We start from the raw sequence: 26382 nt of genomic DNA, 5'->3' as shown, positions 1-26382 counted from the left end.
TGAATAAGCAGTAATTAGTGTAATAGAGCACGCATGGGTGCTGCAAATCTGCTGTCATCGCGTGGGAGACTTTTGCTTGGGTTAGGGGAAAAAATGGCCTAGAAATAAAAATTCCGACTTTTATAGTAAAGTTACTTTCCACAGGTAGGAATGGACAGCAGGAAAACAACTTAGTCTTTGCAAGCAACGAGCATGACCAGCCCTGCAATTGTAATGTTCGGTGAGGGACAGAAATACCCATGACAGCCACGTATCTGTCCTGGCAGTCTGAGCAACTCAGCATTCATGAAATGTACAAGTACATTAGAAAAATTACAGGAAGCTGATGGAATGTTTTGGCACAGCTTCAACTTAATTTTGCTGAATAAATGATAGGGGTTTTTTTAGTCTCCCATGTTCCAAAGGTAGAAAATGTTTGGATCCATTTACTTGGATTTCAGTTTGGGTTCTTGGGAAGGATTTGTCTTCTTTTTATGGTCAGGAGGTGAATTACAATGAATATTTTACTGACAAATCTGTCTCCATGTCAGTGTAAGACAAAACAGGTAATTTTCATTGTTGGAAACAGCAAGCTTTTTACACTTTTTACTGAAATGAGGAGCTATTTAGGAGTATGCGGCCTGCGGGAAACTTACAGCTTGTTTCAGAAGAATGAACAAAAGAGGAAAAAAATTACACAAGCAGCATTTCTACCCTTAATATATTTTCTGTAGTCACCTTAATACCCTTGACATATGTATCTAATGACCGCTGCTGCATCCTTATGCAATAGTGAGTGTAAGGTGGCAATCATGGCTTGTAAGTAGCACTGATATAGGCATTGCTGTGATATCTGAACTACAGCAATAAAATACCTTTCTTGTAAAGGCTTTTTCTAACATTATTGCTTTGTTACCTGGCCAAAAGGTCATGCAGCGACTTTCCCCACCGAATGGTTTTGGTGGGGAGCTGGGCTGAGGTACCTGTTGCTGGTGGAGGCAGGGAAGTGGGGTGGGCTGCCCGGAGGCAGGTTTGGAGCATGGGGTTGCCTGTCCATCGAGGGGTGTTGGAAGCAGGAGACTGACAAGCCTGTCCCAGGGAGGCAAGGCAGGCTGTCTTAAGGTGATAAGAGTGGTAAGGAGACATCAGGTCTGCATCCTTCCCAGGACTTTGTCATGTTTGCGTTTTAATTTTTAAATATCTGAAGGCTATTTGGCTGTCGGAACCAGCAGCACGGAGCTCAGACTGATAGGCTTTGTCGTGGCTTTTAAACTGAAAGAGAGGTGAGCAAGGCTTCCACTGACCCTGGGGGGACAGCTGCTCCTGGAATTTAAGTACCAGGAAAAGAAGAGGAGAACTGGAAGCGTCATCAGAATTGCATTTGGGTTCAAAGTTGTCCCATGACAATATCCAGCCACGACTAAAACCTTGCCGTGAGGCTTCCCAGACAAGCATGGTGGATGGCCGGGAGGTGCACAGGCAGGTGATGATTTGGTGCTCGTGACTGATGTGTATGGCTGAGGTTCTCTGAAATGTCTGAGCCGGATTAGTGGAATACTTGGACTGGACAGCCTGCGTGGGGTAGGCTACTAGTATGTTTTTCAGCAAGCTGTGTCATTAACTTCAGTGAGTTATGCTCTTAAAGCCTAATACATAATCAGCTTATTGAAAGGATTGCGATTTATGGCTTCATGCCTCACTAGCACGGTTTGTTTTGGTATTTTCTACTTCATTGCATTCAAACTTCTATTTTTGCCCGTCTGTCAGGCACGGGCTGACAGCTTTGCCAGTCGGAGAGAGTTCCATGTCAAAGTCAAGGGCAAAACTCTCGTTGACTTCAGCAGTGTAATAGCAGGTCTAAAATTCGTAAGAAGCCTGTCTTCCATGCCAACTCAGAGAATGGGAGCGTGCCTGAGGCTTGATTTTTGTGTTGCTTTGTATGTTCTGCCAACACTGGAGGTAGGTTATGGATTTGTGGCAGTTCTCCTGATCTGAAGCTGTGGTTTCTTCGCTCCTTAGATCTTCCTCATTCAGGGACTTGAGCTTGAGCTCAGATCTTCAGTTGCTTGCAAAGACTGCTGGCTGCCAGCCAACTGCATCCTTGTGGAGACTTCTTGGAGCCCAACCTGAGCAGGCAACTTCATGGCCATGTAATGAAGCCTGATATCATATTGCTCAGCATCTCGTGGTTGTATCGCTTCAGGTCTATAAAGGTGTAAAATCCGACTGGTCCTTTCCTCTTGGCTGTGGTGTTCACTCTGCCTGTCTCTCTGACATTTGATAAAATATTGGGCTCACACTGATCCCTACCGCGTATCTGTGGGTGGACAGGAATTTGGATTTTTCCTCAATCCACCTGCCCTATTTTAATGAAATCCACAGGAACTTTGTAATGTTGCCTCTACTGTCCTGTCAGGGTTATCTGGCATTTGTAAGGTTTGGATGCTAATATGGGCACAGGCACATATACAGATGCTTCGTTGAGTCTCCTTAGGAAAAATCTTATGACCATCAATGGTAGCAAAATTAATAAATGCCGCTCTTTCTTTCCTCCTTTTGAGCAGTGCCTTCCCTCTGTGCTTTATTTACAACAGTAGCACGGCCAAGCCATGCATTACTGACTAGACACTGCTACTGTAGTGTCAAGAATGTGGCTAATAGTTAACCGCATTTGCCTGTGCAGGCTGTGGCATGGGTGATGCTCACGCGCCCTGCTGCCAGCCCAGAGCCCTAATGACTCAGTGGTGCATGGCTCGCAGCAAGGGTGTGCGCTAGCACACCGAGGCAAGCTTCGCACTGTCGTGCCAGGACCGCACGGGCAAACACCGGCAGGTGCACAGACTTTCCAGAGTGACCAGGGATCTGTTGCAGTTGGACTTAAAAAGCAGGGCTCATCTCTTCTCTATGCAGTCGTGGTTCATTGCATGAGAGGGACTTTGGTAGCAACATCCACAGTCAATATTTCTGCTTCCTGCTCTGTGAATTCCTGAGGGGTTTGAGGTTGAACCCTGGTTATCATTTGTAATCCTGGAGCAGCTAAAAGTTTAGTAGGATTGAGTATTTAGCAAGATACTTTCAGATGGAAAGCATAATAAAAACATATGTTCCTGTTATTTCTGTATTCCTCCTGGAGAAGTTGTCATATTTTATTACTTAACTGTAGTTCTTTTCATATCTCCTTTTCTTCTCTCCTTCATCTGGACAGCTGAAAATAGTCTTACAGAAGTGCAGCGGCATTCATTGCTTTCCCATGCCGTTTCACTGCGTGCACTCAGTGAAATGTCCTTGATTTGCCCAGGACAATGAATGGCAACATTTTCCCTGGGAAACTACTGTACTTCTGCTTACTCAAATCTGACCTAATTTGAGGAATGGGTTTAAGGTGCTCTGTTAAATTGTAACATTATACATACCACTTCTCGACCTGCTTCGAATGGCAAAATATTCATCTTTGTTTTTTGTAGTTGCTGCAGCCTGTCCGTAGTGCTGTCCAGGACTCTATAATAATTGTTCTTAATAAAGCTTTGCAGGTTAATTGCAACCAACAGATATCTTTTTGTACTCCCTCCCAATTATCCCCAATCTACTGGGCAGTTTCCCTGGCCTCGTCCTGCCAATGCTGGAGATAGGGTTGGATCTGTTTTTTTTTTTTTTCCCAGGGAATTAAAAAGCGAAGCACAGTTATCTTCTGAGGCAGGTGGCGGCTTGTCAATAGTTTGACACCCATTTGCGGTATGGGTCAGTTCAAGGCACATCTGGCTTTTTGGTACTAGTAGATATAAAGGTGTATTATTGTTGCTTCAATTGTTAGGGCATGATTTCAGCTTTGAGTGTCGCGATCTACCTGAGGGGCTTTCCAAATACCTCAGTGTGAGAGACATCCGTTGCCTTCATGCCCACACGCTCCCTGGCACGCCTGGCTCCTGGCCTGGCTGGTGGGGACACATAGTGCTATTGTCGCAGGGTGCCATTGAGGGGCCCTCGAGGCGTCTGCGTGGGAACTGGTACCCGTGAGCCTGGTGCAGGCTGCCTGCGTAGTTCAACAGTTTAGAAAATGTTCCCATTTTGAGTTGTTTCTCAGAGCATGTAAAATATTTCGACGAATCTCCTGGGTTTCCTTTTTGTTTGTTTGGTGTGTGCTTCAGGAACAGATTTGAGAGATTACGTCCTTTTGAGCGGCTCCTGCAAAGTGCTGGGTTCTCTGGTCTCAGCAATGCGTGAGTGAAGCAGGTGATATCTTCTCAGCACCACCGTAAAAGTGCTCAACCTCCTGTGGGACTGGATCCCAAATGTTCTTTTGTGGTGCTCCTTCCTGTTACTGAAAGGTTAAAAGAACATTTTGGTTCTCAACAAATGTTGAGTAGAAGGGTTATGGCAGGCTTGAGAGCCACATGCCACTTCTTTCAGGAAATGTATTTTTATATGGGTGTAGAAGATGCCATGCAGAATTAGATGCTTCAAAGGACAATGTATTTCATAATTTATTAATTATTAAGGTGTTAATATACACTGCCTGAGAGTATTTTCGTAGCTATGTCGTTTATATATCTTGAAAAATTTGGAGCAGATATTTTCCCCTTTCCCCTCACCCAGTACAATTTTCATATGCAGTTTGAAATATTTTCTCCCTTAAAGTGTATCTCTAATTGTGGTGGTTTTGTACTTTTTGTTTTCTTATAGCTTTTTGATCATGTTGCTGAATGCCTGGGAGACTTTATGGAGAAACAACAAATCAAAGACAAGAAATTGCCCGTCGGGTTTACATTTTCTTTCCCATGTCGACAATCCAAGCTAGATGAGGTAAGAAGATTTCACAATTTTCTTAATATGCAGAAGAGCTACTGTGTTATTAAAACAGTGCTATGAAAGCAGTGTCCCAGACAGGTCTTACTTTTGGGATAAATAAGTGTTATATTTCACTGTCAGACTTCATGTTTGTGTTTATGTTTTTGTCTGAAATTGCTGGTTAGCAGATGACGAAGAGGCATCTGATGTTTTGTACTGCCTCTGCCTGAGCTCCTCAGTATTATGGTTTCCCATGTAAACATGGCGGTGGTTTTTCCTGCCTCCTGTGCAGCCTTCTTCACCTCTCCGTGGGGTGTAACTGGAACGACCCAGATTTTGCTGAACTTCACAAAAGCACACGCTGATGTGGATCAGGGTCTCCCTCCTGAGCAGCGGTGCCGAGCCACGCCACCGCCTGGGTGCTCAGCACCAAGGGCGATCGGGCAGGCCACCTGGAAGCTACGTGCTTTAAAAAGGGCTGGAAACAACCATTGTATGAAGTGTCTGATGATACTCCCATGACAAGGATGCGATGATATTTTCCTCCTCCTGCTCATCGTATCACAAATGACTCAGCAGCCTCCTGGTACAGCATTGCTATGGCAACGGTGTAGCAAATTAATACAGGGAAGTGAAATCCGCACAAAACGCTAAGATCTTTCGCTGTTAAAGCACGACCTGCTTTTCTAGCTTGCAGGTCTGTAGGTTAGCCTGGTGCAACAGCTGCCCAGATGTTGGTGCTGAGGAAGGCCAGGTGAGGCACGATTTTTATTACATTTCATACTTCTTGAGCGATGCTGAGAGCTGAAACCGAGGGTGCTTACTAACTCAGGATCTGAATGTAGTTAGGAACAGAGAGCTGCCTTTTCCTGCATCAGTTCAGAAGAGATGAGTTGATTTTAGTGCAGCTCTCCAATCTGACTGTGGTGCATGGTGAGGCTCAGGCTACTGACCACAGCAGAGTCACCCTGGGGATGTGGTTGTGAAGTTGAATTGCCCTTGAGAAATTTGTTTAGCTGCATGACGAAGGGCTCTTGTTTGTGGGCTGGTTTGCTCAAGCAAGCTGAAATTATGCTTGTGTGGGGCAGGGGCAGGCAAGTAGCACGTGGGATGGGTTGGGGACACCTGTAGAGACTCGGAGATGAGCAGTGGCAGAGTGGAGGAGGATAGTAAGAGACAAGGGAGGGTGTCTCTTGAACAAAAAACCAAACCAAAACAAAAAATCCCTCTCTGTCTGAGAGTTTTTGTGATATTTTGGGCATTTGAAAAATATGGTTTTCCAGAGTCCGTGGGCCAGTTTTGTTCCTGGATTGCTACTTCTGTGCTGTGCTTATCTGGGTGCTGGTTTCTTGTGCTCGGTGAGCAGAAGGCAAGGTGGTCCCTGGTTTCTCTGAGGGTGACAAGGTGGCAGCGCATGGTTGGGTCCCGCTCAACCCTGCTGCAATCCAAGGGCTCCTCCCTGGTGCCCAGGCCTTGCTGGTGAAGCAAAAAACCCTTCCAGCACAGTCAGTGGCCAGTCACGCTGAGAGAAACTGCTCTTTGCCAGCGTGGTTTGACCAGTTTCCTGAAAGATAAAGGTTACGTGGAACAAGGGACCCTTTTGCACATTAAAGCTGTGCCTGGAGAGCGGGCTTTGTCCGTGGTTTCCTTGCGCAGCAGCACAGAGCTTTGGGTTTCTAAATGGCGCTAATGAGGGCAGCACGGTGGCAAAACTTAAGCAAACGGAGTTTGTTGTTTAGTGGTAGGAGAATACCCCTAGTCTGGAAAGAGCTGCCCTGACCCCTCTGTCCCCTCTCGCTATCCCAGCTGAGGGGGCAAACGTGCACAAGACGTGGTTGATTTTTAAGCTGAGATATGGGCAAATGTACACCTGGGCAATGGCTGCTTGTGCCTGTAAGCTTCAGCTTCTCTGGTTTTTAGCTTCTTGGACGCCTGATGCGACTATTGTGGTGGGTATAAAAAGCTGAGCTGATTAGAGTTGTCTTTCCTGTTGACTACTGTCAACGCTCTTTTCTTTCTTTTATTATTGTTTACTTATATACTGAATGCTCTGAATCACCTCGGTATTATCTAAATAGAAAAAAATGAAATGTAGTCATCACCTTGGGGGATTTGCAGGCTCTTTATGACAGTTCACAGACAAGGAATTCAATACCAGATTTCCGTTCGATGCATGCTGTAAGTCGGGGACATACATCGCTGCATTTCCATTTGCCTCAGCCCATAAACATGATCCCACAGTGAAACAAGCCCGGACAGCTGGGACTCCAGGCAGCAAATGTGCAGCAGTCTGATCCCCGCTGCAGCCGAGTCCTGGACATAAAAACACCACATCCCTCCTCTTTCGTCAGTCCCGCGCAGTCAGCTTTTTCTGAAAGCAGTCAATTTCCGTGGCCCAAAAGGATTAAATGGTTTTCCAAGAAAAACTGTCGAGGAGTAACAGGGAGAAGAGTGGGCTGAAAATGCAAAATGCAAACAAGCCATTTTCTAGCAAGGGAGGGGAAAACAATTTCCCATCTTTCAGCTTACTGTCATCAGAAGTAAAGACTGCTAATTGTCTCAGGTTGGGTTGTTAGGTCATATAAGAAAAGAGACCTGAAGATGCATTTGAAGTATAAAATCTTGTTTTTAAGGAAAGAAAAATGAATTTGGGTCTTACGGTGGTGCCCTGTTGAATATTGCTCTCTTGTTTTATCAGGGTATTCTGATAACCTGGACGAAGCGCTTCAAAGCGAGCGGAGTGGAGGGAGCCGATGTTGTGAAGCTGCTTAACAGGGCCATCAAGAAACGTGGGGTAAATTTTACTTCATTCTTTTTTTAACTCTGTATCGCAGCAAACTGGCGTTTCTTTGTCAGGGACCACACTGTATGTCACTGACTGGAGCGTGTGATCTGAGTGGTGGTGCAGCTCTGCTCTCTTGCCTGAAGCTGTGCGGTTTTGCCGTTCGCTGTGAAAACGGAGCAGTGTCAGAGTTGCTGTGTGGAAGCTGTGATTTTCCTCATGTCACAAAACTGAGGTATTTTGTTGTGGTTTGTCGCTGGCAACCTTCGGCCATTTTAGCACTGAGAAAGTGCTGTGTGTCAGTGCCGCAGCCTGTCAGCGATACCAACATGTCCCGCTCCTGAGAAACTGTGTCTTGTGGTCTGGGCTCCACTGAGTTGTGCAACTGCCTTGCCTGGGAGCAGGAGAGGAGCACAGTAGGAGGGAAGGGGGATTTCAGGCTCCGTGAGCTATGTTGCTCCCTGCAGTTTCTTACTGTTGGTTTTATAGAGGGTGAAGATGACCAGGTTGCTCATTTAAACAAATAAAAAGGCACACTGAGTGTGAGATGGGATGAATTTGGGTTTGCGTAATGCTTGTAGCCAGGTGATATGTTGATTACTCGGCATCCAAATTGATCAGAAACTGGGCAGTATTTGCTCTATTTGGGCAGTTGTGGACTCTCATGCAAACCTGAGTTTTACTGTTGCCAGACAACATTGCTATAGTCAGTTACTATCATCCGACTTGGTATCAAGTAGAATAACACACTGAAGAAGCTGGAAATGAATGAGTGTGTGTTGTTTGGGTAGCTTATTTAATTGCATTATTTGCTTATAGTTTTTGTATTAAAATCTTCACTTGAAATAAAACTCCTAGATGTTTAAAGTGAATTCTGTGAGAAATACATAACTTGGGAATATTTTCTAGATTGTATCCTCAAGCAACTGCATCAAATTACTCCATGATGTGTAACTGCAGAGTTCCTCCCTCCCTCATGTATAGCCCTTTCCTTAGGAAAGAAGCACCTACGGGTGCTTATGAGAGAGCAGCCCTTTGCTCTCTAGGATTATGCTACTGCTGTTGTATTGTTTGTCTGGTGCATTAGTCTGCTCTCGTTATCTTCTTGGGTACAGGGGATAGGGAACTGGCAGACGGAACAGGTGATATTTAAAAAGATGAACTGTGATATTCCGACAAATTATTTGTCTCCTGTTCCTTGTGGAATTAGTTGACACAAGCAAACTGGTGATGAACACAAGCAGTGTTTTTTCAGAGAAACCATATGGTCCAAGTAACGTTTTGTTCCTCCATCAGGACTATGATGCAGATATCATGGCTGTTGTGAATGACACCGTCGGGACTATGATGACCTGTGGTTTTGATGACCAGCGTTGCGAAGTTGGCTTGATCATTGGTAACGCACATTGCTGCTGCAGCATGCATGTGGCTTCTCTCCCTTTGCCTGGCCTGTTTGGTTAGCACCTTCTGATGTCCTTTCCCTAAAGGCACTGGCACCAATGCCTGTTACATGGAAGAGATGCGACACATTGACCTGGTGGAAGGGGACGAGGGCAGGATGTGCATTAACACAGAGTGGGGGGCCTTTGGAGATGATGGCTCGCTAGAAGACATCAGGACTGAGTTTGATCGAGAGATTGACCGTGGATCCCTTAATCCTGGGAAACAGCTGTGAGTGAGGCAGTTATTTGTGAGCTTTGCTGCTTTTTTCCCCTCTGTGCTCTATTTTCCACTTGTGCTATGAATTCAGCAGTTCACATAAGCTCGACTTTGCCTGTGGTGAGGCAAACCGCAGGCTGGGCCGGGCTGTGTGGAGGCACAGCTGGGCTCTGCCTCCCAGTGTTGCCCGTGGGCAGGTAGGTGACTGCTGCTGTCCTCTCCTGCAGGTTTGAGAAGATGGTCAGCGGGCTGTACATGGGAGAGCTGGTAAGGCTCATCCTGGTGAAGATGGCTAAGGAGGGGCTGCTCTTTGAGGGGAGAATCACCCCTGAGCTTCTCACTAAAGGGAAGTTTGAGACAAAGCACGTTTCAGCCATAGAAAAGTGAGTACCTATCCCTTTCCACCCCCTGGGTTTCATGGTGACTCTGAATGTTAATTTTCCAGCATCTCTTTTTGCTTTGTGGGGAGATGTGCTGCACCGGGGGTGGCTACCGTCCTCCAGCGCAGGTGCAGAGCTGGCATGTGAGGACCCCCAGCAGACAGTCTGTGCCCTCCTCCCCAAGATTTCTCCCTTTTTCTGCGTCGGAAGGAACTATGAAAGCCTACCAGTCCGTGCAGCTACAGGCTATGCACTGTGCTACCTCTTACCCTGCTTGCAAAAACTCAGAAGTTGCTACCCTGCAGCTAAACACGGGAGTGAATTGGCTTAGTGCCTCCTAGCAAATACTTGTGTGGTTCCTTGCTGTATCCACGGGATCGCTGGGCAGAAAGAAAACAAGCGTGACAAGGCAGAGCATTCAGTCTCGTAGGCAGCGCTGGGTGCTGTGTGGCGACCTCTGAGCTATGCGCCAGTTGGTTTCTTACGGTGTCAGCACCCCTTTGGTCAGTGCTTACTGGCTCTTCCTCTGTGTTTTTAAAATTCACATCACTTGGATAGTTTGTACTGTAGTCACTGGCTTGTCTTTTCTTTCCGAAGTGCTGCTGATTTTGGTGCACATGTATAGAGGTACTGTTGATTGCAAGGGCAATGCCAAGTGAACAGCCAGTAACTTCTGCAGTGCCCGTGGCCCCCTGCCCCGTCCTACTCCTGTCCCTGCAGGCCGTCTTATCTGAACAGCTTTCCATTGAATGTGCGTGTTCATTCGTCTTAACCACAGAGGTCCATGTAATGGACCAATGTAATGTTGAACAACAGTGAGAAAAATGCCGTTATTGAGCAATTCAGTTCTTAAGAGCAAAACTTGCCCTGAAATCCCACCTCACTCCCTGAAAAGCCCTTTGGTTATAAGTAGGGGCCACATCCCTGTGCAGCTTCAGATTTCTAGCTGACACTAGCAAGATGCCAGAGTCCTTAAAAAGATGCATGAAGTGCAGTTAGTAATGACAAGATAGACCCTTTGTGTTTTTGCCTGGGAAATGACCAAGTTGGATGTGGGTAAGTTTTGCCAGAAACTTTGCTCTCAGGCTGGACGTTAATGTGGGAAAATGCAGTGCAAGAGGCAGAAATTCAGTGAGGTTGTAAAAGTCTAAAAGGAGACCCATTAGGATGAAATCACTTAGGCAACCTTCGCTCAGGGTTTTGTTTTTCACACTGGGCTTAATTTATTGAGACATATGAACAAGCAAGCGTGGGATTAAGTGTTCGCTCAGGCCTGTGCTGAATTGTGGGGCTGGTGCTTCCTGCTTCAGAGAGGAGAAGCTGTTTAAAGTCTAAAGCATCAATGTGATGAAAAAGCATTTAATTTCTCCAGGTCTGTAAAAGTGCTTGGAATTTGCTGACTTCCTTGGGGGTGCACTGAAGGAGCTGTCATAGGGTTGCTGCTCTGCTTCGGGTCCGGTGTTGTTGGACTAACTGCAGCCTGAGCTACGTGCTGTGCTCCTGGGGGACACCTCGGCTCCGCAGGATGGGGCTGGTGCCACTCCCATGCTTTGTGCTTTTGCTTTCAAAGTACAGGAGGCTTGCTCGGCATGAGACTTGGTCTGACCATATGGCACAACAAAAACGTGGTCTGTGTTGGAGAGATTGTTGTTTGACAGGTTTCCAGTGACCCAGTGTGCCCGTTGCCTTGTGGGAAATGAACTTGAAGGAGGGTAGGCTCTTGGATACACACGGGAATAATCCTGCTCATAGGCTGGCTGCTATAGTACCTGGAATTGCATGTTTTGTTGGTGCCATGTTTGCACCAGACTTTAACTGAAAGCTGCTTCTATCCATGAATGAATGCATATTTAGAGCATTTTATTTCAAGCCTCGTGGAGCTTCCCAGTCCAGCCCTCTAAGACGTTTTCTTTCTAACCCCTTTCTCAAGGCAGGGATGCCCATGGTTGGATACACCTCTGTCCTGCATTTTATAGCTCCCCCACTAAGGAGTACCCTTTACTGCTCTCTCTTTGTAGGAGCAAAGAAGGTTTGAACAAAGCCAAAGAAATTTTAACCCGCCTGGGGGTGGAGCCATCCCACGAGGACTGCATCGCCGTCCAGCATGTCTGCACCATCGTGTCCTTCCGCTCGGCCAACCTGGTAGCCTCCACGCTGGGTGCCATCCTCAACCAGCTGCGGGATAACAAAGGGGTTGGCCGTCTCCGGACCACCGTGGGGGTCGATGGCTCCCTCTACAAGATGCATCCGCAGTGAGTCCCTCTGCTCCTGCCGTTAACGCTCTTCACTTGCCATGGCCTCTGGTTTGCAAAGGGTTGAGCATGTAACCCTGACATGCAGTTTGGGTGTGAGATGAGGCACCTGAAACGTGGACGTGGGGGTTTGGTCTGTGATGGGGAGCTTAGTGGAAAGATGTCCTTAACTGAAAAAGTAGGGTGAGATTTTAAAAAAAACCAGCAAAACCACGAAGAAAAGAACTAAAATTGGATACTGCAATATTAGTGAAAACTATGGTGGTCTGAGTTACATGCCTTAAGGGATCTCAATAGACCTCTTGGAAAGAGAGTTTCTTTGTACAAAATATTCGTGCCCATGGATTGGGCTTTGAGGAGACCTGCATTGATGCACCTTGATCTCCATTTTCAATTTAAACTCAGTTGTTTTGAAAATTACTGCTGAACTCTATTTTTTCAGTCTTTTCTGCTGAAGGTATACTTGGAAACGGTGGAAAATGGTGCTTATATTTCTGTGGCCTTTTAAAGACTGGCTCAGTCTTGTTTTTCCCCATCTTGAAGGTTACATTTTCAATCAAACAGCTGTTTAGATTTATGTAAAAATCAGAAGGGAAGTTGAGCTCTGTTGCTGTGGGTATGCCTGGTCCTGTTAACAGGGTTTGGTGTGAGTCTTAGTGTCAAAAATAATCCAAGTGCCCAAGACCCAGCGCTGCGGATGTTTGGGAGCGGCTGCTGGCCTGTGTGCACGGGGAGAGGCGCACCTGCGTAAGAGTTTCCAAGTTCAGAAAAAAAGAAGTGGAAGAAATAGGCAGTGTGCGGGTATGGTTTATGCACACTGTGGTAAAAGGCTTTTATTTAGTAAATAATAACTGGTGATGACAAGCCAGGTTCCGGTCTGTAGGATTTAGCTGTGGGTACTGAAGGGGAGCAGAAGCACAGCCTACAAGGGCATAGCTGGGCATTGGAGCTGGCTGGGAGGGCTGAGTGTTGTTTATGGGGAAACTTTGGAAAGGGTAAAAATGTTTAACATTTCCTTTTCAGTTTCCCATTATTTTGTTGAAAAAAAGATTTTCCTTAGTTAAAGGAAACCATAAAATTTTGGCAAGCAAAAAAATTTCAAAATAGAATTCTTGGAATAGCTTTTCTAGGTGGGCAAGTCTAGGGTACGTTAAGGTACATACACGGGCAATTTTTGTTTCTGAACTGTTTCCCCATACCACTGAGTTCAGGACAGCTGCCGAGCCCAGGAGAGGAGATCAGAGCAGCATTGGAGACTAGAGGTTTCTCCCATCCAGGGTCGCGTTCAGGGTGTGAGACTCTGATGCTTCATTCTGCTTTTTGCTGGCTTTTCTTCGGTATTCAGCAGAAAAGAGGCCATAGGGAAGAGCTACATTTCCCCCGGCAGTTTTCCTACTTGGGAGACTGTAGCTAGCTCGGGCACGGTGAAGCTCCTCACTCCTCCTGCAGTCAGTCTGTGTAGCAGCATAGATTTTGGGGACTGTGGAGAGGCAGCACAGACAGCAGGCTTGCAGCCTCTTCTTGCCGCAGGTATGCCCGGCGCTTGCACAAAACCACCCGGCGCTTGGTGCCTGACTCGGAAGTGCGGTTCCTGCTGTCGGAGAGCGGCAGTGGGAAGGGAGCAGCGATGGTGACGGCGGTGGCGTACCGGCTGTCGGAACAGCACCGGCTCATTGACGAGACGCTGGCTGAGTTCAAGCTCACCCACGAGCAGCTGCTGCAGGTGAAGAAGAGGATGAGGGCAGAGATGGAAGCAGGGCTGAAGAAGAAGACTCATGAGACTGCCAAAGTGAAAATGCTGCCCACCTTTGTCCGCAGCACACCCGATGGAACAGGTAGAGGCATGCCCTCACTGGAGCGAGGGCACTGGCTCAGCTGTGGGGCACCCAAAATGGGCTCAGAGTGATGGGGTTTGGGTTTGGTTCTGGTGCAATGAAAGAGGAGCCTCCTGAGCTGTGCAAAGGAGGAAATCCCAGCCCTGGGCAGGGCAGCCTGCACTGCCCCTGTGCTTGTTGCTGGCAGACCGGCCCCATGTCATTGCCCCAGGGTGCAAATAAGCTAGAGCCCGGGGGGAGAAAACCACAGTGGGGCTCATAACCTGAACCCTGTCCACACAACCTGGCCAGTTCTTTGCATTTCAGGGTAACAAAAACACAAAAAAAGGGCTGGAATAATCAGAGCAGCATCTAAAATCCTCCTTTCATGAAGATCTTCCCAACTGAGAGTTTCTAAGAGAATTTATATCAAAGTGCTTTTCTGGGGAAAGCACTTTCTAAGATTTTGCTTATGGTTCTTTAAATACAAACACATATTTTTTTTACAGAGAATGGAGACTTTCTGGCACTTGACCTCGGAGGGACAAACTTTAGAGTTTTGCTGGTGAAAATCCGCAGTGGTAAAAGGAGAACAGTTGAGATGCACAACAAAATCTATGCCATTCCTATAGAGGTGATGCAGGGAACAGGAGAAGAGGTGAGTATTTGCGTTTATCTTTTGCAGCACTTATACTTTTTAAATACCTTCTTAAGAGTACGTAACATTTACAACTTCAAATGGATGACTTTTCTTTTTAAAGCTGTTTGATCACATCGTCGCCTGCATTTCTGACTTCCTGGATTATATGGGGATAAAAGGCGCACGTCTTCCTCTTGGGTTCACGTTTTCCTTCCCTTGCAAGCAGACCAGTCTGGATGCTGTAAGTTCCTTAGTATCTTTTGAATCTGCTTTTGTGCTTACGCTAGGCCTGATTTCTCTGCCTTCGTATCATCTACATGACACTTACAGGGAGGTTGTACAAGGGGAAGGTTCATGCTCTGACCCTGACCAGTACAGCTGCTCCTATAAATAGTTCCTTCAAAGGTAGTAATGCAAATGCTGCTCATCCCGTGGCTGTGACAGATAAGAGCATTTAAATTTTCCGTGGTGCTGATATCCCTTTTTTAAGGTATCGTGTTTTTTCCAATTGTATAAAACCGCTCAACTGTGATGCTTCCCAGGTATGGTGAGCAGTAAGCAAAAGTCCATCCCTGCTGCCAGCTCCTGTTCCTCAGCTGATCTGGTCCCCCTGGGTGGAGCCCTGGCCTGCTCGGCTCTGTCACCCTGCGGTGACATATGTCACCCTATGAGGGTGCAGGTGCATAGTCACCTGCATGTGCGGTGACTTTGTCACCCTGGCAGCGTAGCCTGCAGCGTGTCCCTGCCAAATGTACCCTTTTCCTCTTTGCTTGCATGTTTAACTTCTTCACCAACTCCACCTGTGCAGCCGTTAATAGTTTCCTGTCTATGTACCACTTTTTTTGAAGAAAGACGTATTTTCTGTCATTTTTTTTGTTTTGTTTGTTGCTTCTGTCACATGTATTTTTTTTGAGTTTGTTGCATTGCTTTGGAATTTTGGAGACCAAGCATGATTAGGAGTTTTAGATGCAAATTCCACATAGGTAAAGGGTTATTCCTTTTCATAGAGACTCTTCTGTATAACCTCACACTAAAGGATTTGAAATGTCAAATGTACAGAATAACATTTGAGTCTTAGTTAAAATAAGATGAATATTCATATATAAGGAAGGACGAAATAGTGATGTTAAGAGCAGCATTCAAATGTCCAGCTCTAAAATGCAGTCATCTTGCTGATGACTTGGCTTGGTCAAGCCAAGGAGACTTTGAGGGTGTCTAAGCGAGAAGACAGGTTGTTCATCAAAATATAGCACCCATGCTGGTGAATACTGGAGAACCTTCTCCTTGAGCTGAGGGCTTCTATGAGTCCGTGTAATGACTGGCCATAAATATTCATGGCCGTTTGCTTGGACCGTGGGGTTGGAGCTGAGGTGTGTGATAACCTGTGACCACCTGTGTGAAGCGCTGTGATTTTGTGCTTTTACGGGCTTGGGAGGTGAGCAAATGCAGGGAAGATATCAGATAGAAATGCTCCGTGATCGTCCCTTAGCGGATTGTAGAATTTTGGGGGCAGTCTGTAGTGCACCAGGAAACTTGATAACCCATTTTCTTTCTTTTTAGGGTATCCTTCTCAATTGGACAAAAGGTTTCAAAGCTACAGACTGTGAGGGAGAAGATGTGGTGTATTTGCTTAGAGAAGGAATTAAAAGAAGAGAGGTGAATTTTCATTTGGTTTTGTTTTCTTTTTCTCCTCCTACTTCTCCCTCCCCTCCAGACTTGACAGACCTCATGGGTCAAGCTGGTTCCTTCTTGTAGGGTTTGTGTGCCCTGAGGAAACGGGCCATGCCTCCTGGCCTGCACAGAAGGTGTTTGCCTTGCAACAGATCCAGATCCAGCAGCCCCCGACGCTGTGTGTCTGTGCTGGGTCTGATGCTAGCATGTAGCCTGATGACCACGTAGGAGGGTGTGCGGTGGAAGTGGGAGAGTTCCGCCACCAAACTGAAATTGCTACTCAAAATGAGTCACACTGGGGATTTTGTTTCATTGCTTTTTTTTTTTTTCTCCAGAGACTTCTAACTTGCTAAATTTGGCAGAACTTTCAAGGCTTCTTTCAAACCCTGTGGCAATTTTCACTGCATCAGAGCATGGAGAAGGCAGGAGTTTTCAATGTAGTGATTGCAGGAATCCACCTCAGTGCACCCTAAATGACAAGTTTTTCCTTCTCCCAACCCTTGTTCTTGAAAAAGCCTCAAGCAGCTTAGCTGAATTTTTCTGGGAAGGGAAGAAATGTAGCCTGAGGAGAGCATTAATTTTAGCAGAGTTTTATCAGCAAGTGAAAAGAGGATCTTAGAAACCTTTGCTACTGGATTTGCTACCACTCTGCTTTAATAGAGAATGGTGATAGCCCTCTGCCACGTGGCTGTACAGAAGATCTGTTCTTAAGTATATACAAGCCAAAGAGAACAGCCAGGAATATACTTTCTTCTGAAGACATAGTCCATTGTAGGCAGGGAGCCTTAGCTACCCGCTCGTAGATCAAGTTCCTATTTCTCCATGTGCAAATTCAGGCCGGTACTTTCAGTTGTTTTCAGTGTGCTTTGAGAGTTCCCAATGGTGTACCCTTTTCCTGTCCCCTTTGGTGTGAGGGGTTGCCCTAAACCCAGAGTTCTCACTGTTTTATTTCTGTCTTCTAAAGGAGTTTGACTTGGATGTGGTGGCCGTGGTGAATGATACAGTGGGCACAATGATGACTTGTGCCTATGAAGACCCAAACTGTGAAATCGGACTCATTGTGGGTACGTGTTAGAGCTGCTCTTTATTTGGCACCTTTTTCTTAAATAGCACGTTGACACATCCGTCTGTATTCTTGTGGAGACATCCCTGTGTTTAACTGAAAATACAGCTAGGGTGTCCAGGAGTGAAAGATTTTGAGATTAACAGCTATCCCTTCAGAAGCAAGCTGCGTGAAGGAATTAAGTGCAGAATTCAACAGCCAGCTTAGTTCTGTGCATGATCAGTTGAGATAAGCACAGGCCGTAATGCCGAGCAAATCCTGCCTGTTTTAACTGGGAAGGCACTGCGCTGCCTGGGAAGTGAGCAAACGTGGGCTCAGGCAGCCTCACCAGCTCCTGGAGTATCTGTTAGTTTAGCCCTTAAGAGTTTCACTGCCAGGGTGTTCACGTAGCCCGCAGCATCCCTTGAGCATGTGGTCTCTCAGAATAAACTTGTAACACACAGCCACAGTTCCTGAATGGCATGTGATGGAAACCTCTGATAGACAAAGTGCAGCAACTGACAACTCCCTTCCCAGCAGTGAGACAGCTGAAGTAATTCCACAGGCGACTGCCGATGCCTTTGCAAATACCATGCTTGGGGTGCCTGTGGCACGAGGCAGTGTGAATTCCCAAAGCTCTCCAGAGAAATGGATTTTCAGTGGGAGAGAAGGGTTTGAAGCACCTGCAAGCTTCGAGAATGCTTTCAGTTGCAAGGTGGCTTATAGGAAAATAAAACACCACCGATTTCTCCTCCAGACAGTTGGAAAATGTCCAGGGTGAGTCAGCACGGCGCGGTGTGGGTAGGAAGCTGTGTCTGCGCAGCCCCAGTGGTGTGTTTTCTGGGACAGAGTTCTCTGCAAGGAAGGGCAGCATGTCCTTGGGGTGCTGAGAACATCTTCTGAGGACCGTCTGCTGCAACTCTGCCAGATATGCTCTTCAGCCAGCGTGTTTGTGTGCAGAGCAGGGGGTCAGAGGTGGCCTGGGTACATCTGGGATAATGAGAGCAAAAGCCCTGGGGCTCTGACAGCTCCTTCTGCCCTGCCTGAATTGCCTTGGCCAGCCTGATGGTGCTTGCTGAGGAGCCTGCATGAGTCGGCAGTCGCCCTGCTCTCCCCAGGGCAGGGAGGTGGGTGAACTTTCCTGCTGTTGCTTGGCAGGGAAGAATATTCTTGCAAGGGTGAGTTCATGGCACGCTGGTGCCCTGTCTCTGCCCGGTGCCACCTCTCCTGCCCAGGAGAGCCGATGCCTTGCGTCTCCACTGCTAAATACTTTGGAAACTGCCACGGATGAGACCCAGGTCTCTGCTTTTCATCTGCTGGCAACAGGAGATCGTCTAAAAGCCTGTCAGTCTAACAGCCTGGATTTAATAGGTATTCACATATTCAGGCACCCCTTACTTAGCTCGTTCTGGATGGTGAGACTTGGCATTGGGAAGTTGGCCAGAACTGATGGCCCACAGCTGGGTTTGGTCTGGTTTGGTCCTGCAAACCTGGGTCGCAGTCTGCAAGCCCAGACTCTCTCCCCCAAACCCTGTGCTGTGGCTCAGCTCTCCTGCAGCAGGGGAGTACTGTGGGAGGATCTATTTTTGCTCAGACTTCATTGATAGAGTAGCCTAAAAAAATTGCAAAGGAAAACAGTCTTGCTGGTATAATTGGTGCAGAATCTGTGAGGCATGGTTAAATGAGAGTTTGGTAGGTGACTTCAAGAAAACTTGCTCCAGGTAGCAGCAAAAGCTGCCTCTCTTTGCTAATAAAGCTTTGCTCCCTAAGGCCTGTGTGTACATGGAGCACTTAGCAATTGCCGTGCTCCTTAGGATTTCCTTTAAGCAGAATCAGATCTGGCATCATTTCAACACGGAAGTAACCTTCCTGCTGGAGAAACTGTTTAAGCAATTTGAATCAGAAAAAAAAAAAGAAGCAAGAACTAAAAAATATCCTCCAATTAGCTGGTAGAACCCCATGGCTTTTCTTTGCCTGAGGCTTTCAGTTTGGCAAATTTTTGGGTCCATGGGCTTTGTGGAAGGCAGTTTCTAACCTCAAAATGCAGCTAGTCGATTGCTGTAGTTTTGGGTTCAGAAGCACACGAGGGTTGGTGTGCCAAAAGTGCCGCGCTGCTGCTCCTCCCTGTAGTATGGGACCCTGCGCCTGGCTGGCCTGGGTGAGCCTCTTCTCTGAGCCACCCTGAGCACCACAGCAGTAATATTCTTCCTCAGTTCAGGATTTCTGAAGAGTGGGGGTCTTTTGTGGTGTTTCAAATGATGATTTGTCTTCATCATTCAGAAAAAGCACATTCAGGATCCCCCCCTGAAGGTTTTGTCAGGGCTGTTGAGCTTATTCTTGTGTTGCTTTCTTCCAAAGAAAGATTAATTTCAGTATTTTCTTCTTTCAGGAACTGGCAGCAATGCCTGTTACATGGAAGAGATGAGAAACATAGAGATGGTGGATGGCGAGCAAGGACGGATGTGCGTGAACACAGAGTGGGGAGCGTTCGGGGATAACGGATGCCTGGACGATATCAGGACAATATATGACAAAGCAGTTGATGACTATTCACTAAATGCAGGAAAGCAAAGGTACTGCGGGATAAATGGTGTGCTAAGTATAAGCCAGGCTGCCTTAAATGCTTTTAAGATAGAATTGTATTTCTCCCAGTTGGAGAAGGAAGAGGTTAAGAGTCAAAAATGACTGCAGCCCTGCTATCCTGTGGGATCTCCTTCTTCTGTGCTTTTCCTGGTTGCTGCTTTTTTGCAGCTTATTTGCTGCCATGGGACTGCAGCAGAGTTTTTGGTGAGAATTTGAAGAGTCTTGGAATTACTGAGAGACCTTTTTTTTTTATCCCCTCTTGTACTGAGGGGGTTAGGATGGCTTGTCATTCTTTTGCTCTTGGTCTCAGTTTAAGCTCTTTTAGCTGAACTTTGTAGAGGGCTCTGTCTCATGTTAGAGGACCAGCCTTTCTTGGCCTCAGAGGTTGGATCCCATTTTGGAGATCCAGTTCTTCTCTGGGCAAGTGCTTCCCTGCCCCGTTCAAGGAAGGGATAACAAGGAGGTGTACCCAGCACCGATAAAGCTGGGCTGAGACTGCTGCATGCCCAGACTACAATTTTTGATCATTTTCTGCAGCAATGCTTTGGTGTCAGGAGCTTTGAAAAACCTTCTGTGATTGGAGTAAATCTGCCTGAAAACCTGGGGGATGCAGATAAGTTGGCAGGTCCTTTGGGAAGCTCTTTGGAAGTTAGGGCTCAAACAGACCCAGAGAGGCAGGTGCTGAGTGTGCCTGATGCAGCGGCAGAGCTGGCATGGAGTAAGCAGTCAAAGGCAGTAGTGGAGACCGCCAGGGAGAATAATTTATTCCAGAGAGAATTAGGCAGCCAAGAGGGGAGTACATTTGCTGGGTACAAGCCTGAGAGAGCTCACAGTACTAAATGGACTGGATGGCCTGCTTCCAGCAGGATGGCGTGCTGGGCTCCACTTCATCCAGGGCAGAAACCCTGCTTTAGAGCTTCAGGAGGTGAAATAAAGGATGCATCGCTGAATGCACTTTTCAATAAATGGAAAAGTGTTCAGTTCTCATTGGTAAGGGCACAGCTCATGGACCCCTAAATGCTCCATTCAAACCAGAATGATGAGTGAATGAGGAAGCGAGTGCAAAGCAGACTCCTGCCCTCCTCAGCACAGGGCTGCCCCGTACCAGGGCCGAGCACTGCTCTTGGAGCGCTCCTTGTTGTGTGCAGGGAAGGGGTCTGCAGGTGGAAGATATTCCCTCTGTCTGGCCTGTGTGCAGAGCGTGGAGCAAGAAGGGTTCCAGAGAGCTTGGTTCCTCCCTGGGGTTTTTGGACTACTGATCCCGTACTGCAAACCAGGTGCTGGAATTAACTGAAAAGCATAAACCAACCCTGGACCCCCAGCTTGTTAGTTTACAGGTCAGTGATCCTATGAATATGCCGGACATACCTTCTTCACATCTGTTATCTTTCACAGGGTTTTGCAGCACAGGGCTCCCTTAAAAATGCACTCGCAGTGACTATACATGTGTTGAAGTTTTCCTGTAATTTTGCTGCATGGAGCCATTGAGCTTTTTCTGTTGAAGGTCTCAGCTGTGCTTCAAGAGGGGTCCCCAATGTTGTGCAGTGGAGACAAGTTTTCCCTGGGGTCCACTCAGGGCTGTCACTGGGGGATGCACGGCAAATTTGGCTTTTATCTGGGCACCGTTCTGCTCTCTGGCAACAGGTTTTGATTTCTTTCATCTGGGAGAAACACCAGCCGCCACTAACAACAGCCTGGCTGGGGGAACATGGTAGTGAGGAACCGATGAAGCATTCCATAGATGAGCTCACAAGGCTTCCCGCTGAGTCTTCATGCTTTTCCGTGCCCAGTTTTTCTAGTAAATGGCCATTCTGTATAAATCAGGTTGCGTATTTCACGTCTCCAGTGTGCGCGGGCAGGAAACCTGGCTGACAACACAGCTGCAATGCTGCCTTGGCAAATATGAGCTGTGCCACTGTCTTTCATTGCAGGTATGAGAAAATGATCAGTGGGATGTACCTGGGGGAAATAGTCCGCAATATTTTGATTGACTTCACCAAACGGGGGTTCCTGTTCAGAGGCCAGATTTCAGAGACACTGAAGACCAGACATATCTTTGAAACCAAGTTCCTTTCTCAGATTGAGAGGTAAGAGCACTGCACAGGAGGCTGTTTAGGGTGAAATAGTGTGGTAACACTCATCTGGTGACACTGGTGGAGGGGAGGGGCAGCTCTGGAGAGCATTGCTTGGTTCTCCAGAGATTATTTTGGTTTCAGCCTGTGCATGTGCAGAAGGACTCCACAATATCATCTGAATTTCTAGCAATGCTCACTGCTAAATCATAGGAAGGGCTGTCAAGGATTCCTTTACTGTATCGCTTTATTTGCTTGCTTGGAAATCAAGACATTTTCCTGTGCCCCTTGTGTGTGTCTGGCTATAATTGCTGAACTGAATGAACACTAGCTGTATGAGCACTTCTTTACTGGATATTTTTGTCTTTATTGCTCAGACTCTGTATTTTAAAGTACTTTCAAAGACTGTTGAGTCTTTATGGGGTGGGGGGGAAAACCCCAAGTTTGTAATTAAAAATATTTTCCTGAAATGCCCTTTGGTAAGAAAAGAGCAGGGGAGGCAATGCAGAGCCGGACTCGAAGCCTCCCTTGCCCCCCTGCGCTCCTCTCCTGCACTGCAGCGTGGTGCTGGAGTGAAGGAGTTTGCATTCCCTGAGGTCTCTTGCCCTGGCAGGAAAGGCTGCTGCCTGGTGTGGGTGCATGGGTGCAGCCATCAATGCAGTGGGGTTTGTGCCAGTGGTTTGGCTGAGGAAACCTGTAATTTAACACTGTGCTCTTCTGCTTCTGCAGCGACAGGTTAGCCTTGCTGCAGGTGCGAGCCATCCTCCAGCAGCTGGGGCTCAACAGCACCTGCGATGACAGTATCATTGTCAAGACTGTGTGTGGAGCGGTGTCGAGGCGAGCAGCTCAGTTGTGCGGTGCTGGAATGGCTGCCGTTGTAGATAAAATTAGGGAGAACAGAGGATTAGAGCACCTGGAGATAACGGTTGGTGTGGATGGGACTCTGTACAAACTGCATCCACAGTGAGTATTCACCTCCGTAGCATTTGCTTGCCTGCGATCTGTAGCGGTGCTTGTACGTCCTTTCTTTTGATGCACCAAGCTGGTATCTCTTACTTGCTAGGATAAGAGCCAGGGAAAAGAAGCCTTAATCAGGGGTGGTCAGGGCTTTCTAAAGGGCAACGAGACGATCAAGAAGGAAGTGTGAAGGATTCTTGGGGCGGTGACAAACTGAAGGGGACGCAGCTTGCCGAACAAGTTGGAAGCCGCACAGCAAGGAAAGGATCTCTTGGCTGCGCAAAGGCAATGACAGAGCAGTGCTGAAATGCTGGTGCCTCTTTGCAGGATGTTTCTGTTCAGTGTGCAGAGGAGATGGGCTGCTGGCAAGGGCGCAGGACTCTCAAAGAGCTGGTGGCAGGAGGAGGGGAGGACTACTGCTCGTCCATCTCTGGCGTGCATGGAGGGAGATGGGTGGGAAGGAGATGACTGTACATGGTCTCTCTCCCCTTTGCTGTGGGGGTTAACACCATGCAGGCAAAGACGCGGGGGTGGGCTACAGGTGCTTTTTTCCTTTAACTCCCTCTGCTCCCAGTCTTCAAATCCACGCTAGCTTCCAGCATTTTAGTTCCTTCCCCGGTGAAAGGGGGAGCACCGCAAAGGCCTGCGGCAGCGCGCGCGCGCAACGCTCTGCAGATGCTGCGGGACCTCCCTCACCCACTGCCGTTGTTTCCTTCTGCAGCTTTTCAAGGATCATGCACCAAACAGTCAAAGACCTGGCACCCAACTGCGATGTGACCTTCCTGCTGTCAGAGGACGGCAGCGGGAAAGGGGCAGCGCTCATCACAGCGGTGGGATGCAGGCTTCGCGACGCTGAGCAGAACTGAACTCCACAATCCCGGCCCCGATTCTGTCTTGTGAGCACTTTCTCATAAAGCAGCGACTGCATAGTCAGAACTGGTAAAAACCCAGAACTCACTGCTTTATCGGGGAAAAAAAAAAACAACTAATGACATAAAAAATAGGATACAAGATAGAATGTGTGCTGTTAATAATACCCCCTGTTTCTGGACCCCGATCTGCATGTTTCTTATTCACCTTGTTGGTACCTTCCCCATCTGTAGGTCATTGAAGAATCAGTCTATAATTTCTGCAGCTGTCAAAAATCAGTTGTTGTCTGAGACGAAATTGCCCCGAGTGATGTGCGTTGAGAGCTACCATTTCCTCGTACCAGACGTGTTCTTTGCAGCAACCCTGTTAAGCGCACTGCCAGCACACTGACCACCAGACCTGGGTGTTGATGCTTTTAGTGAAGGGGAAGCAACAGTTCCCTCCTGCGTATCTACCTGCTGTTGTTTCGTATAAAGCGATTGTGAAACCATTATGGTGTGTCAGCACCGTGCACGCACGTAACTCTATAGTGGGACTTGACAATGCGACTTACTTGCTTCCTTGATGCCTATTTTGTCATGGTAAAAGTAAACGCCCTTGTCCCACAGATCTGGTTCCACTGGTATTTCCCATTGCTTCTGTGAATAGTGTTGTGTTACTGGGCAAAATCTGTCGTGTTTTGGCAAGAAATCCCTAAAGAGTAAAACAAAGTGGTTGGTGATTGGGGTAATCCAAACCTCTAGACCTGGGAAATCGGTAGGTTTACAGTCCTTAGGCAGGCTGTGCTGTATTCTTCTGTTTAAGAGTTCTTATTAAAAATATTTTCTATTTCTTCTTGTTAGCCTAGATCCAGGCACTGCAGCTGCCCTTCTACCGACTCTGCAGCTAGACAGCATCACTCAGATGTGTATACTTCCATCTTTTGCCTTAAATGGGTATTTGCTTCCACACAAAGCTTTAATCTTTAATACTGTTAAGCAGCCACTCAGAACACAATCACTCAGCTATAATTAGTGATTAGAAAGGAATATGAGGGTTTGATTTAGATCTTGCCTTTGAGGACCCGGGTGCATAAACTAAACAAAACACAAAGCCAAAATTGGACCCAGCTTATTCCAAGGACTAAAGCAACAAGTGTCACATACGCTCGGTGTATCCTGTCCTCTGCTGAGTTAATGCCATTATTATATTTGCATACCAGTTGCATTACTTAAATTGAGAATCAGTTAGGAAGACAAATGTTGAATAACATTTGCAAGTCACACCACTTTCTTGCAAAGAGGGAGACCACACAGTAGTTCTTAATTCCTGCTCATCTACCAAAAATGATTTGAGATGTCTGCATGGTTTTCCCTGCTGCCTTTTCCTGCAAAAAGTAGATGGAAATTTGCAGGCTACTCCTCTTTGTCCTCGTTCCACTCCCCTAAGATTTGGATTGCCCTACGTATCGATAACATTTCAATATGCATTATGGTGCACTGTGAGTGAATGTTGTAAAGTAACATGTGAGTCACAAACAGTCATTGCAGCTTTAAGTGTGTCTACCTGAAAAATTGCATGCCTAACTGGTTTTGCAAAGGTAGAGAGTCTTTTTACTTTGCACACTAGTAGCTCCAATACTAGTGTTACGTGATACTTGTGAAAATATTAAACTTTTTGATGTGCGTTAACTGGTGTTTAGTGGTTCTTTCTGGAAGAGGTGCTGTTGGCTGGTGGCTTAGTGCTTTGGGAAGAGCTATTGTGTAGGGAGGGCTGCAACCTAATCCCAGTGGTGCCTGCGTTTTGTGTGTGTGTTTTTATTCCCGGGCATTCGGGGTCAGGTTCAAACAGGGTGGATTTCACCCAGGTCCCCATGCCTCATGTTCCCTAATGTAGTTCAGCAGAGGCACAGAGCTGACAACACCCAAGTCCTAGGGCATATGTAGTTTGCCCAGGTGCATCTCATGCCCTGTCTCATGCAGGGGGATCTGCAGTGCAGGAAAACCTCAGCCCACTGCATCAAAGCCAGTGTGATTATATTAGGCTTTGCCAGATGCACAGTGATGGGTACATTACAGTCTCTGTGTCCCCGCAGAAGTCTGATGCACGTCACGGTCCGTAACCTCCCTGTGTGCATAGGGTTAACATTTGCAGAATCACAGTGTCAGGCGCTCGTACGCTGCTGGTCTGCGCATCCTGTGTCAGAGGTGTATATGTAAGCCCCTTTTGCATCCACTAAAGTTGTGCTTCTCCAATTACCCATCTTATGTTACAGCTTGAATTGTCTCTGACACCCTTGATGTGCAGCTATGACCCCAAATAGGAGACAGAAGAAGGTGAGAAAGTTTTTGGGCACAGGGGACACATTGCATTTTAATTGCTCGAAGGTTTGCAAAACCTATGCCCGCTGTCGGCAGCGCCGTAGGGGTGGTGTGAGCCATGCCTGGGGACCTGGGCTCCGAGCTCTTCAGCATCTGAGGACTAGGCTCAGCTCAGTGCAGGAGGGAGGATGAATGAGAAGTGGAAGTTAAGCTTGGTCTCAGGGTGACTGTGAGCTTTGGAGATGCTGGTATAAGTTGTTTTGTTTATTGACTCCAGCTCATAACAAATAGGGAGTGAGTTTGTGTTTCTAACCGCGCAACTTTTCCTACTGTGGACCGAGGGTGATGTACTCAATAAGACATGGCAGTACTTTTCCAAAGGGAGACCTGGTGGGATTTCCATTTCCAGACTTCTCCTTACCCCTACAAACATGTTCCAAGTGAATCACAAGCTATAACTGTCCAAAGAAATGTCTCCAATGTTATCCAAGCAATGACTGAGATGTCTTACTTAAAGCTTTTAGGCTTGGTGAATAAATCACAGTCCTCTTAATTGTTAAGCTGTAATTACTGCAATATGAACACAAAAATCTTAT

The 26382-nt window shown here is 47.0% G+C and overlaps 1 protein-coding gene across 2 annotated transcripts in view; it reads left to right on the top strand.

Annotated features, from left to right (window-relative positions):
- Positions 1-25156, top strand: part of LOC104042146 (hexokinase-1) — a 45253-nt gene extending 20097 nt beyond the window's left edge. For both annotated transcript variants that reach the window (XM_064464659.1, XM_064464660.1), the window contains exons 4-18: positions 4660-4779; positions 7463-7558; positions 8843-8942; positions 9034-9217; positions 9433-9588; positions 11604-11837; positions 13368-13672; positions 14161-14309; positions 14413-14532; positions 15852-15947; positions 16927-17026; positions 19394-19577; positions 21519-21674; positions 22389-22622; positions 23338-25156. In XM_064464659.1, coding sequence (XP_064320729.1) covers positions 4660-4779; positions 7463-7558; positions 8843-8942; positions 9034-9217; positions 9433-9588; positions 11604-11837; positions 13368-13672; positions 14161-14309; positions 14413-14532; positions 15852-15947; positions 16927-17026; positions 19394-19577; positions 21519-21674; positions 22389-22622; positions 23338-23482 — 2379 coding nt within the window. In that variant the 3' untranslated portion in view covers positions 23483-25156. The remainder of the gene's footprint in view (positions 1-4659; positions 4780-7462; positions 7559-8842; positions 8943-9033; positions 9218-9432; positions 9589-11603; positions 11838-13367; positions 13673-14160; positions 14310-14412; positions 14533-15851; positions 15948-16926; positions 17027-19393; positions 19578-21518; positions 21675-22388; positions 22623-23337) is intronic.
- Positions 25157-26382: the final 1226 nt, after the last annotated feature.

Source organism: Phalacrocorax carbo, chromosome 13 (genome assembly GCF_963921805.1).
Source record: "Phalacrocorax carbo chromosome 13, bPhaCar2.1, whole genome shotgun sequence".
In the NCBI taxonomy this organism is placed as follows: domain Eukaryota; kingdom Metazoa; phylum Chordata; class Aves; order Suliformes; family Phalacrocoracidae; genus Phalacrocorax; species Phalacrocorax carbo.
Note: the sequence above shows the minus strand (reverse complement) of the source record. Positions and strands in the feature narration are given on the sequence as shown.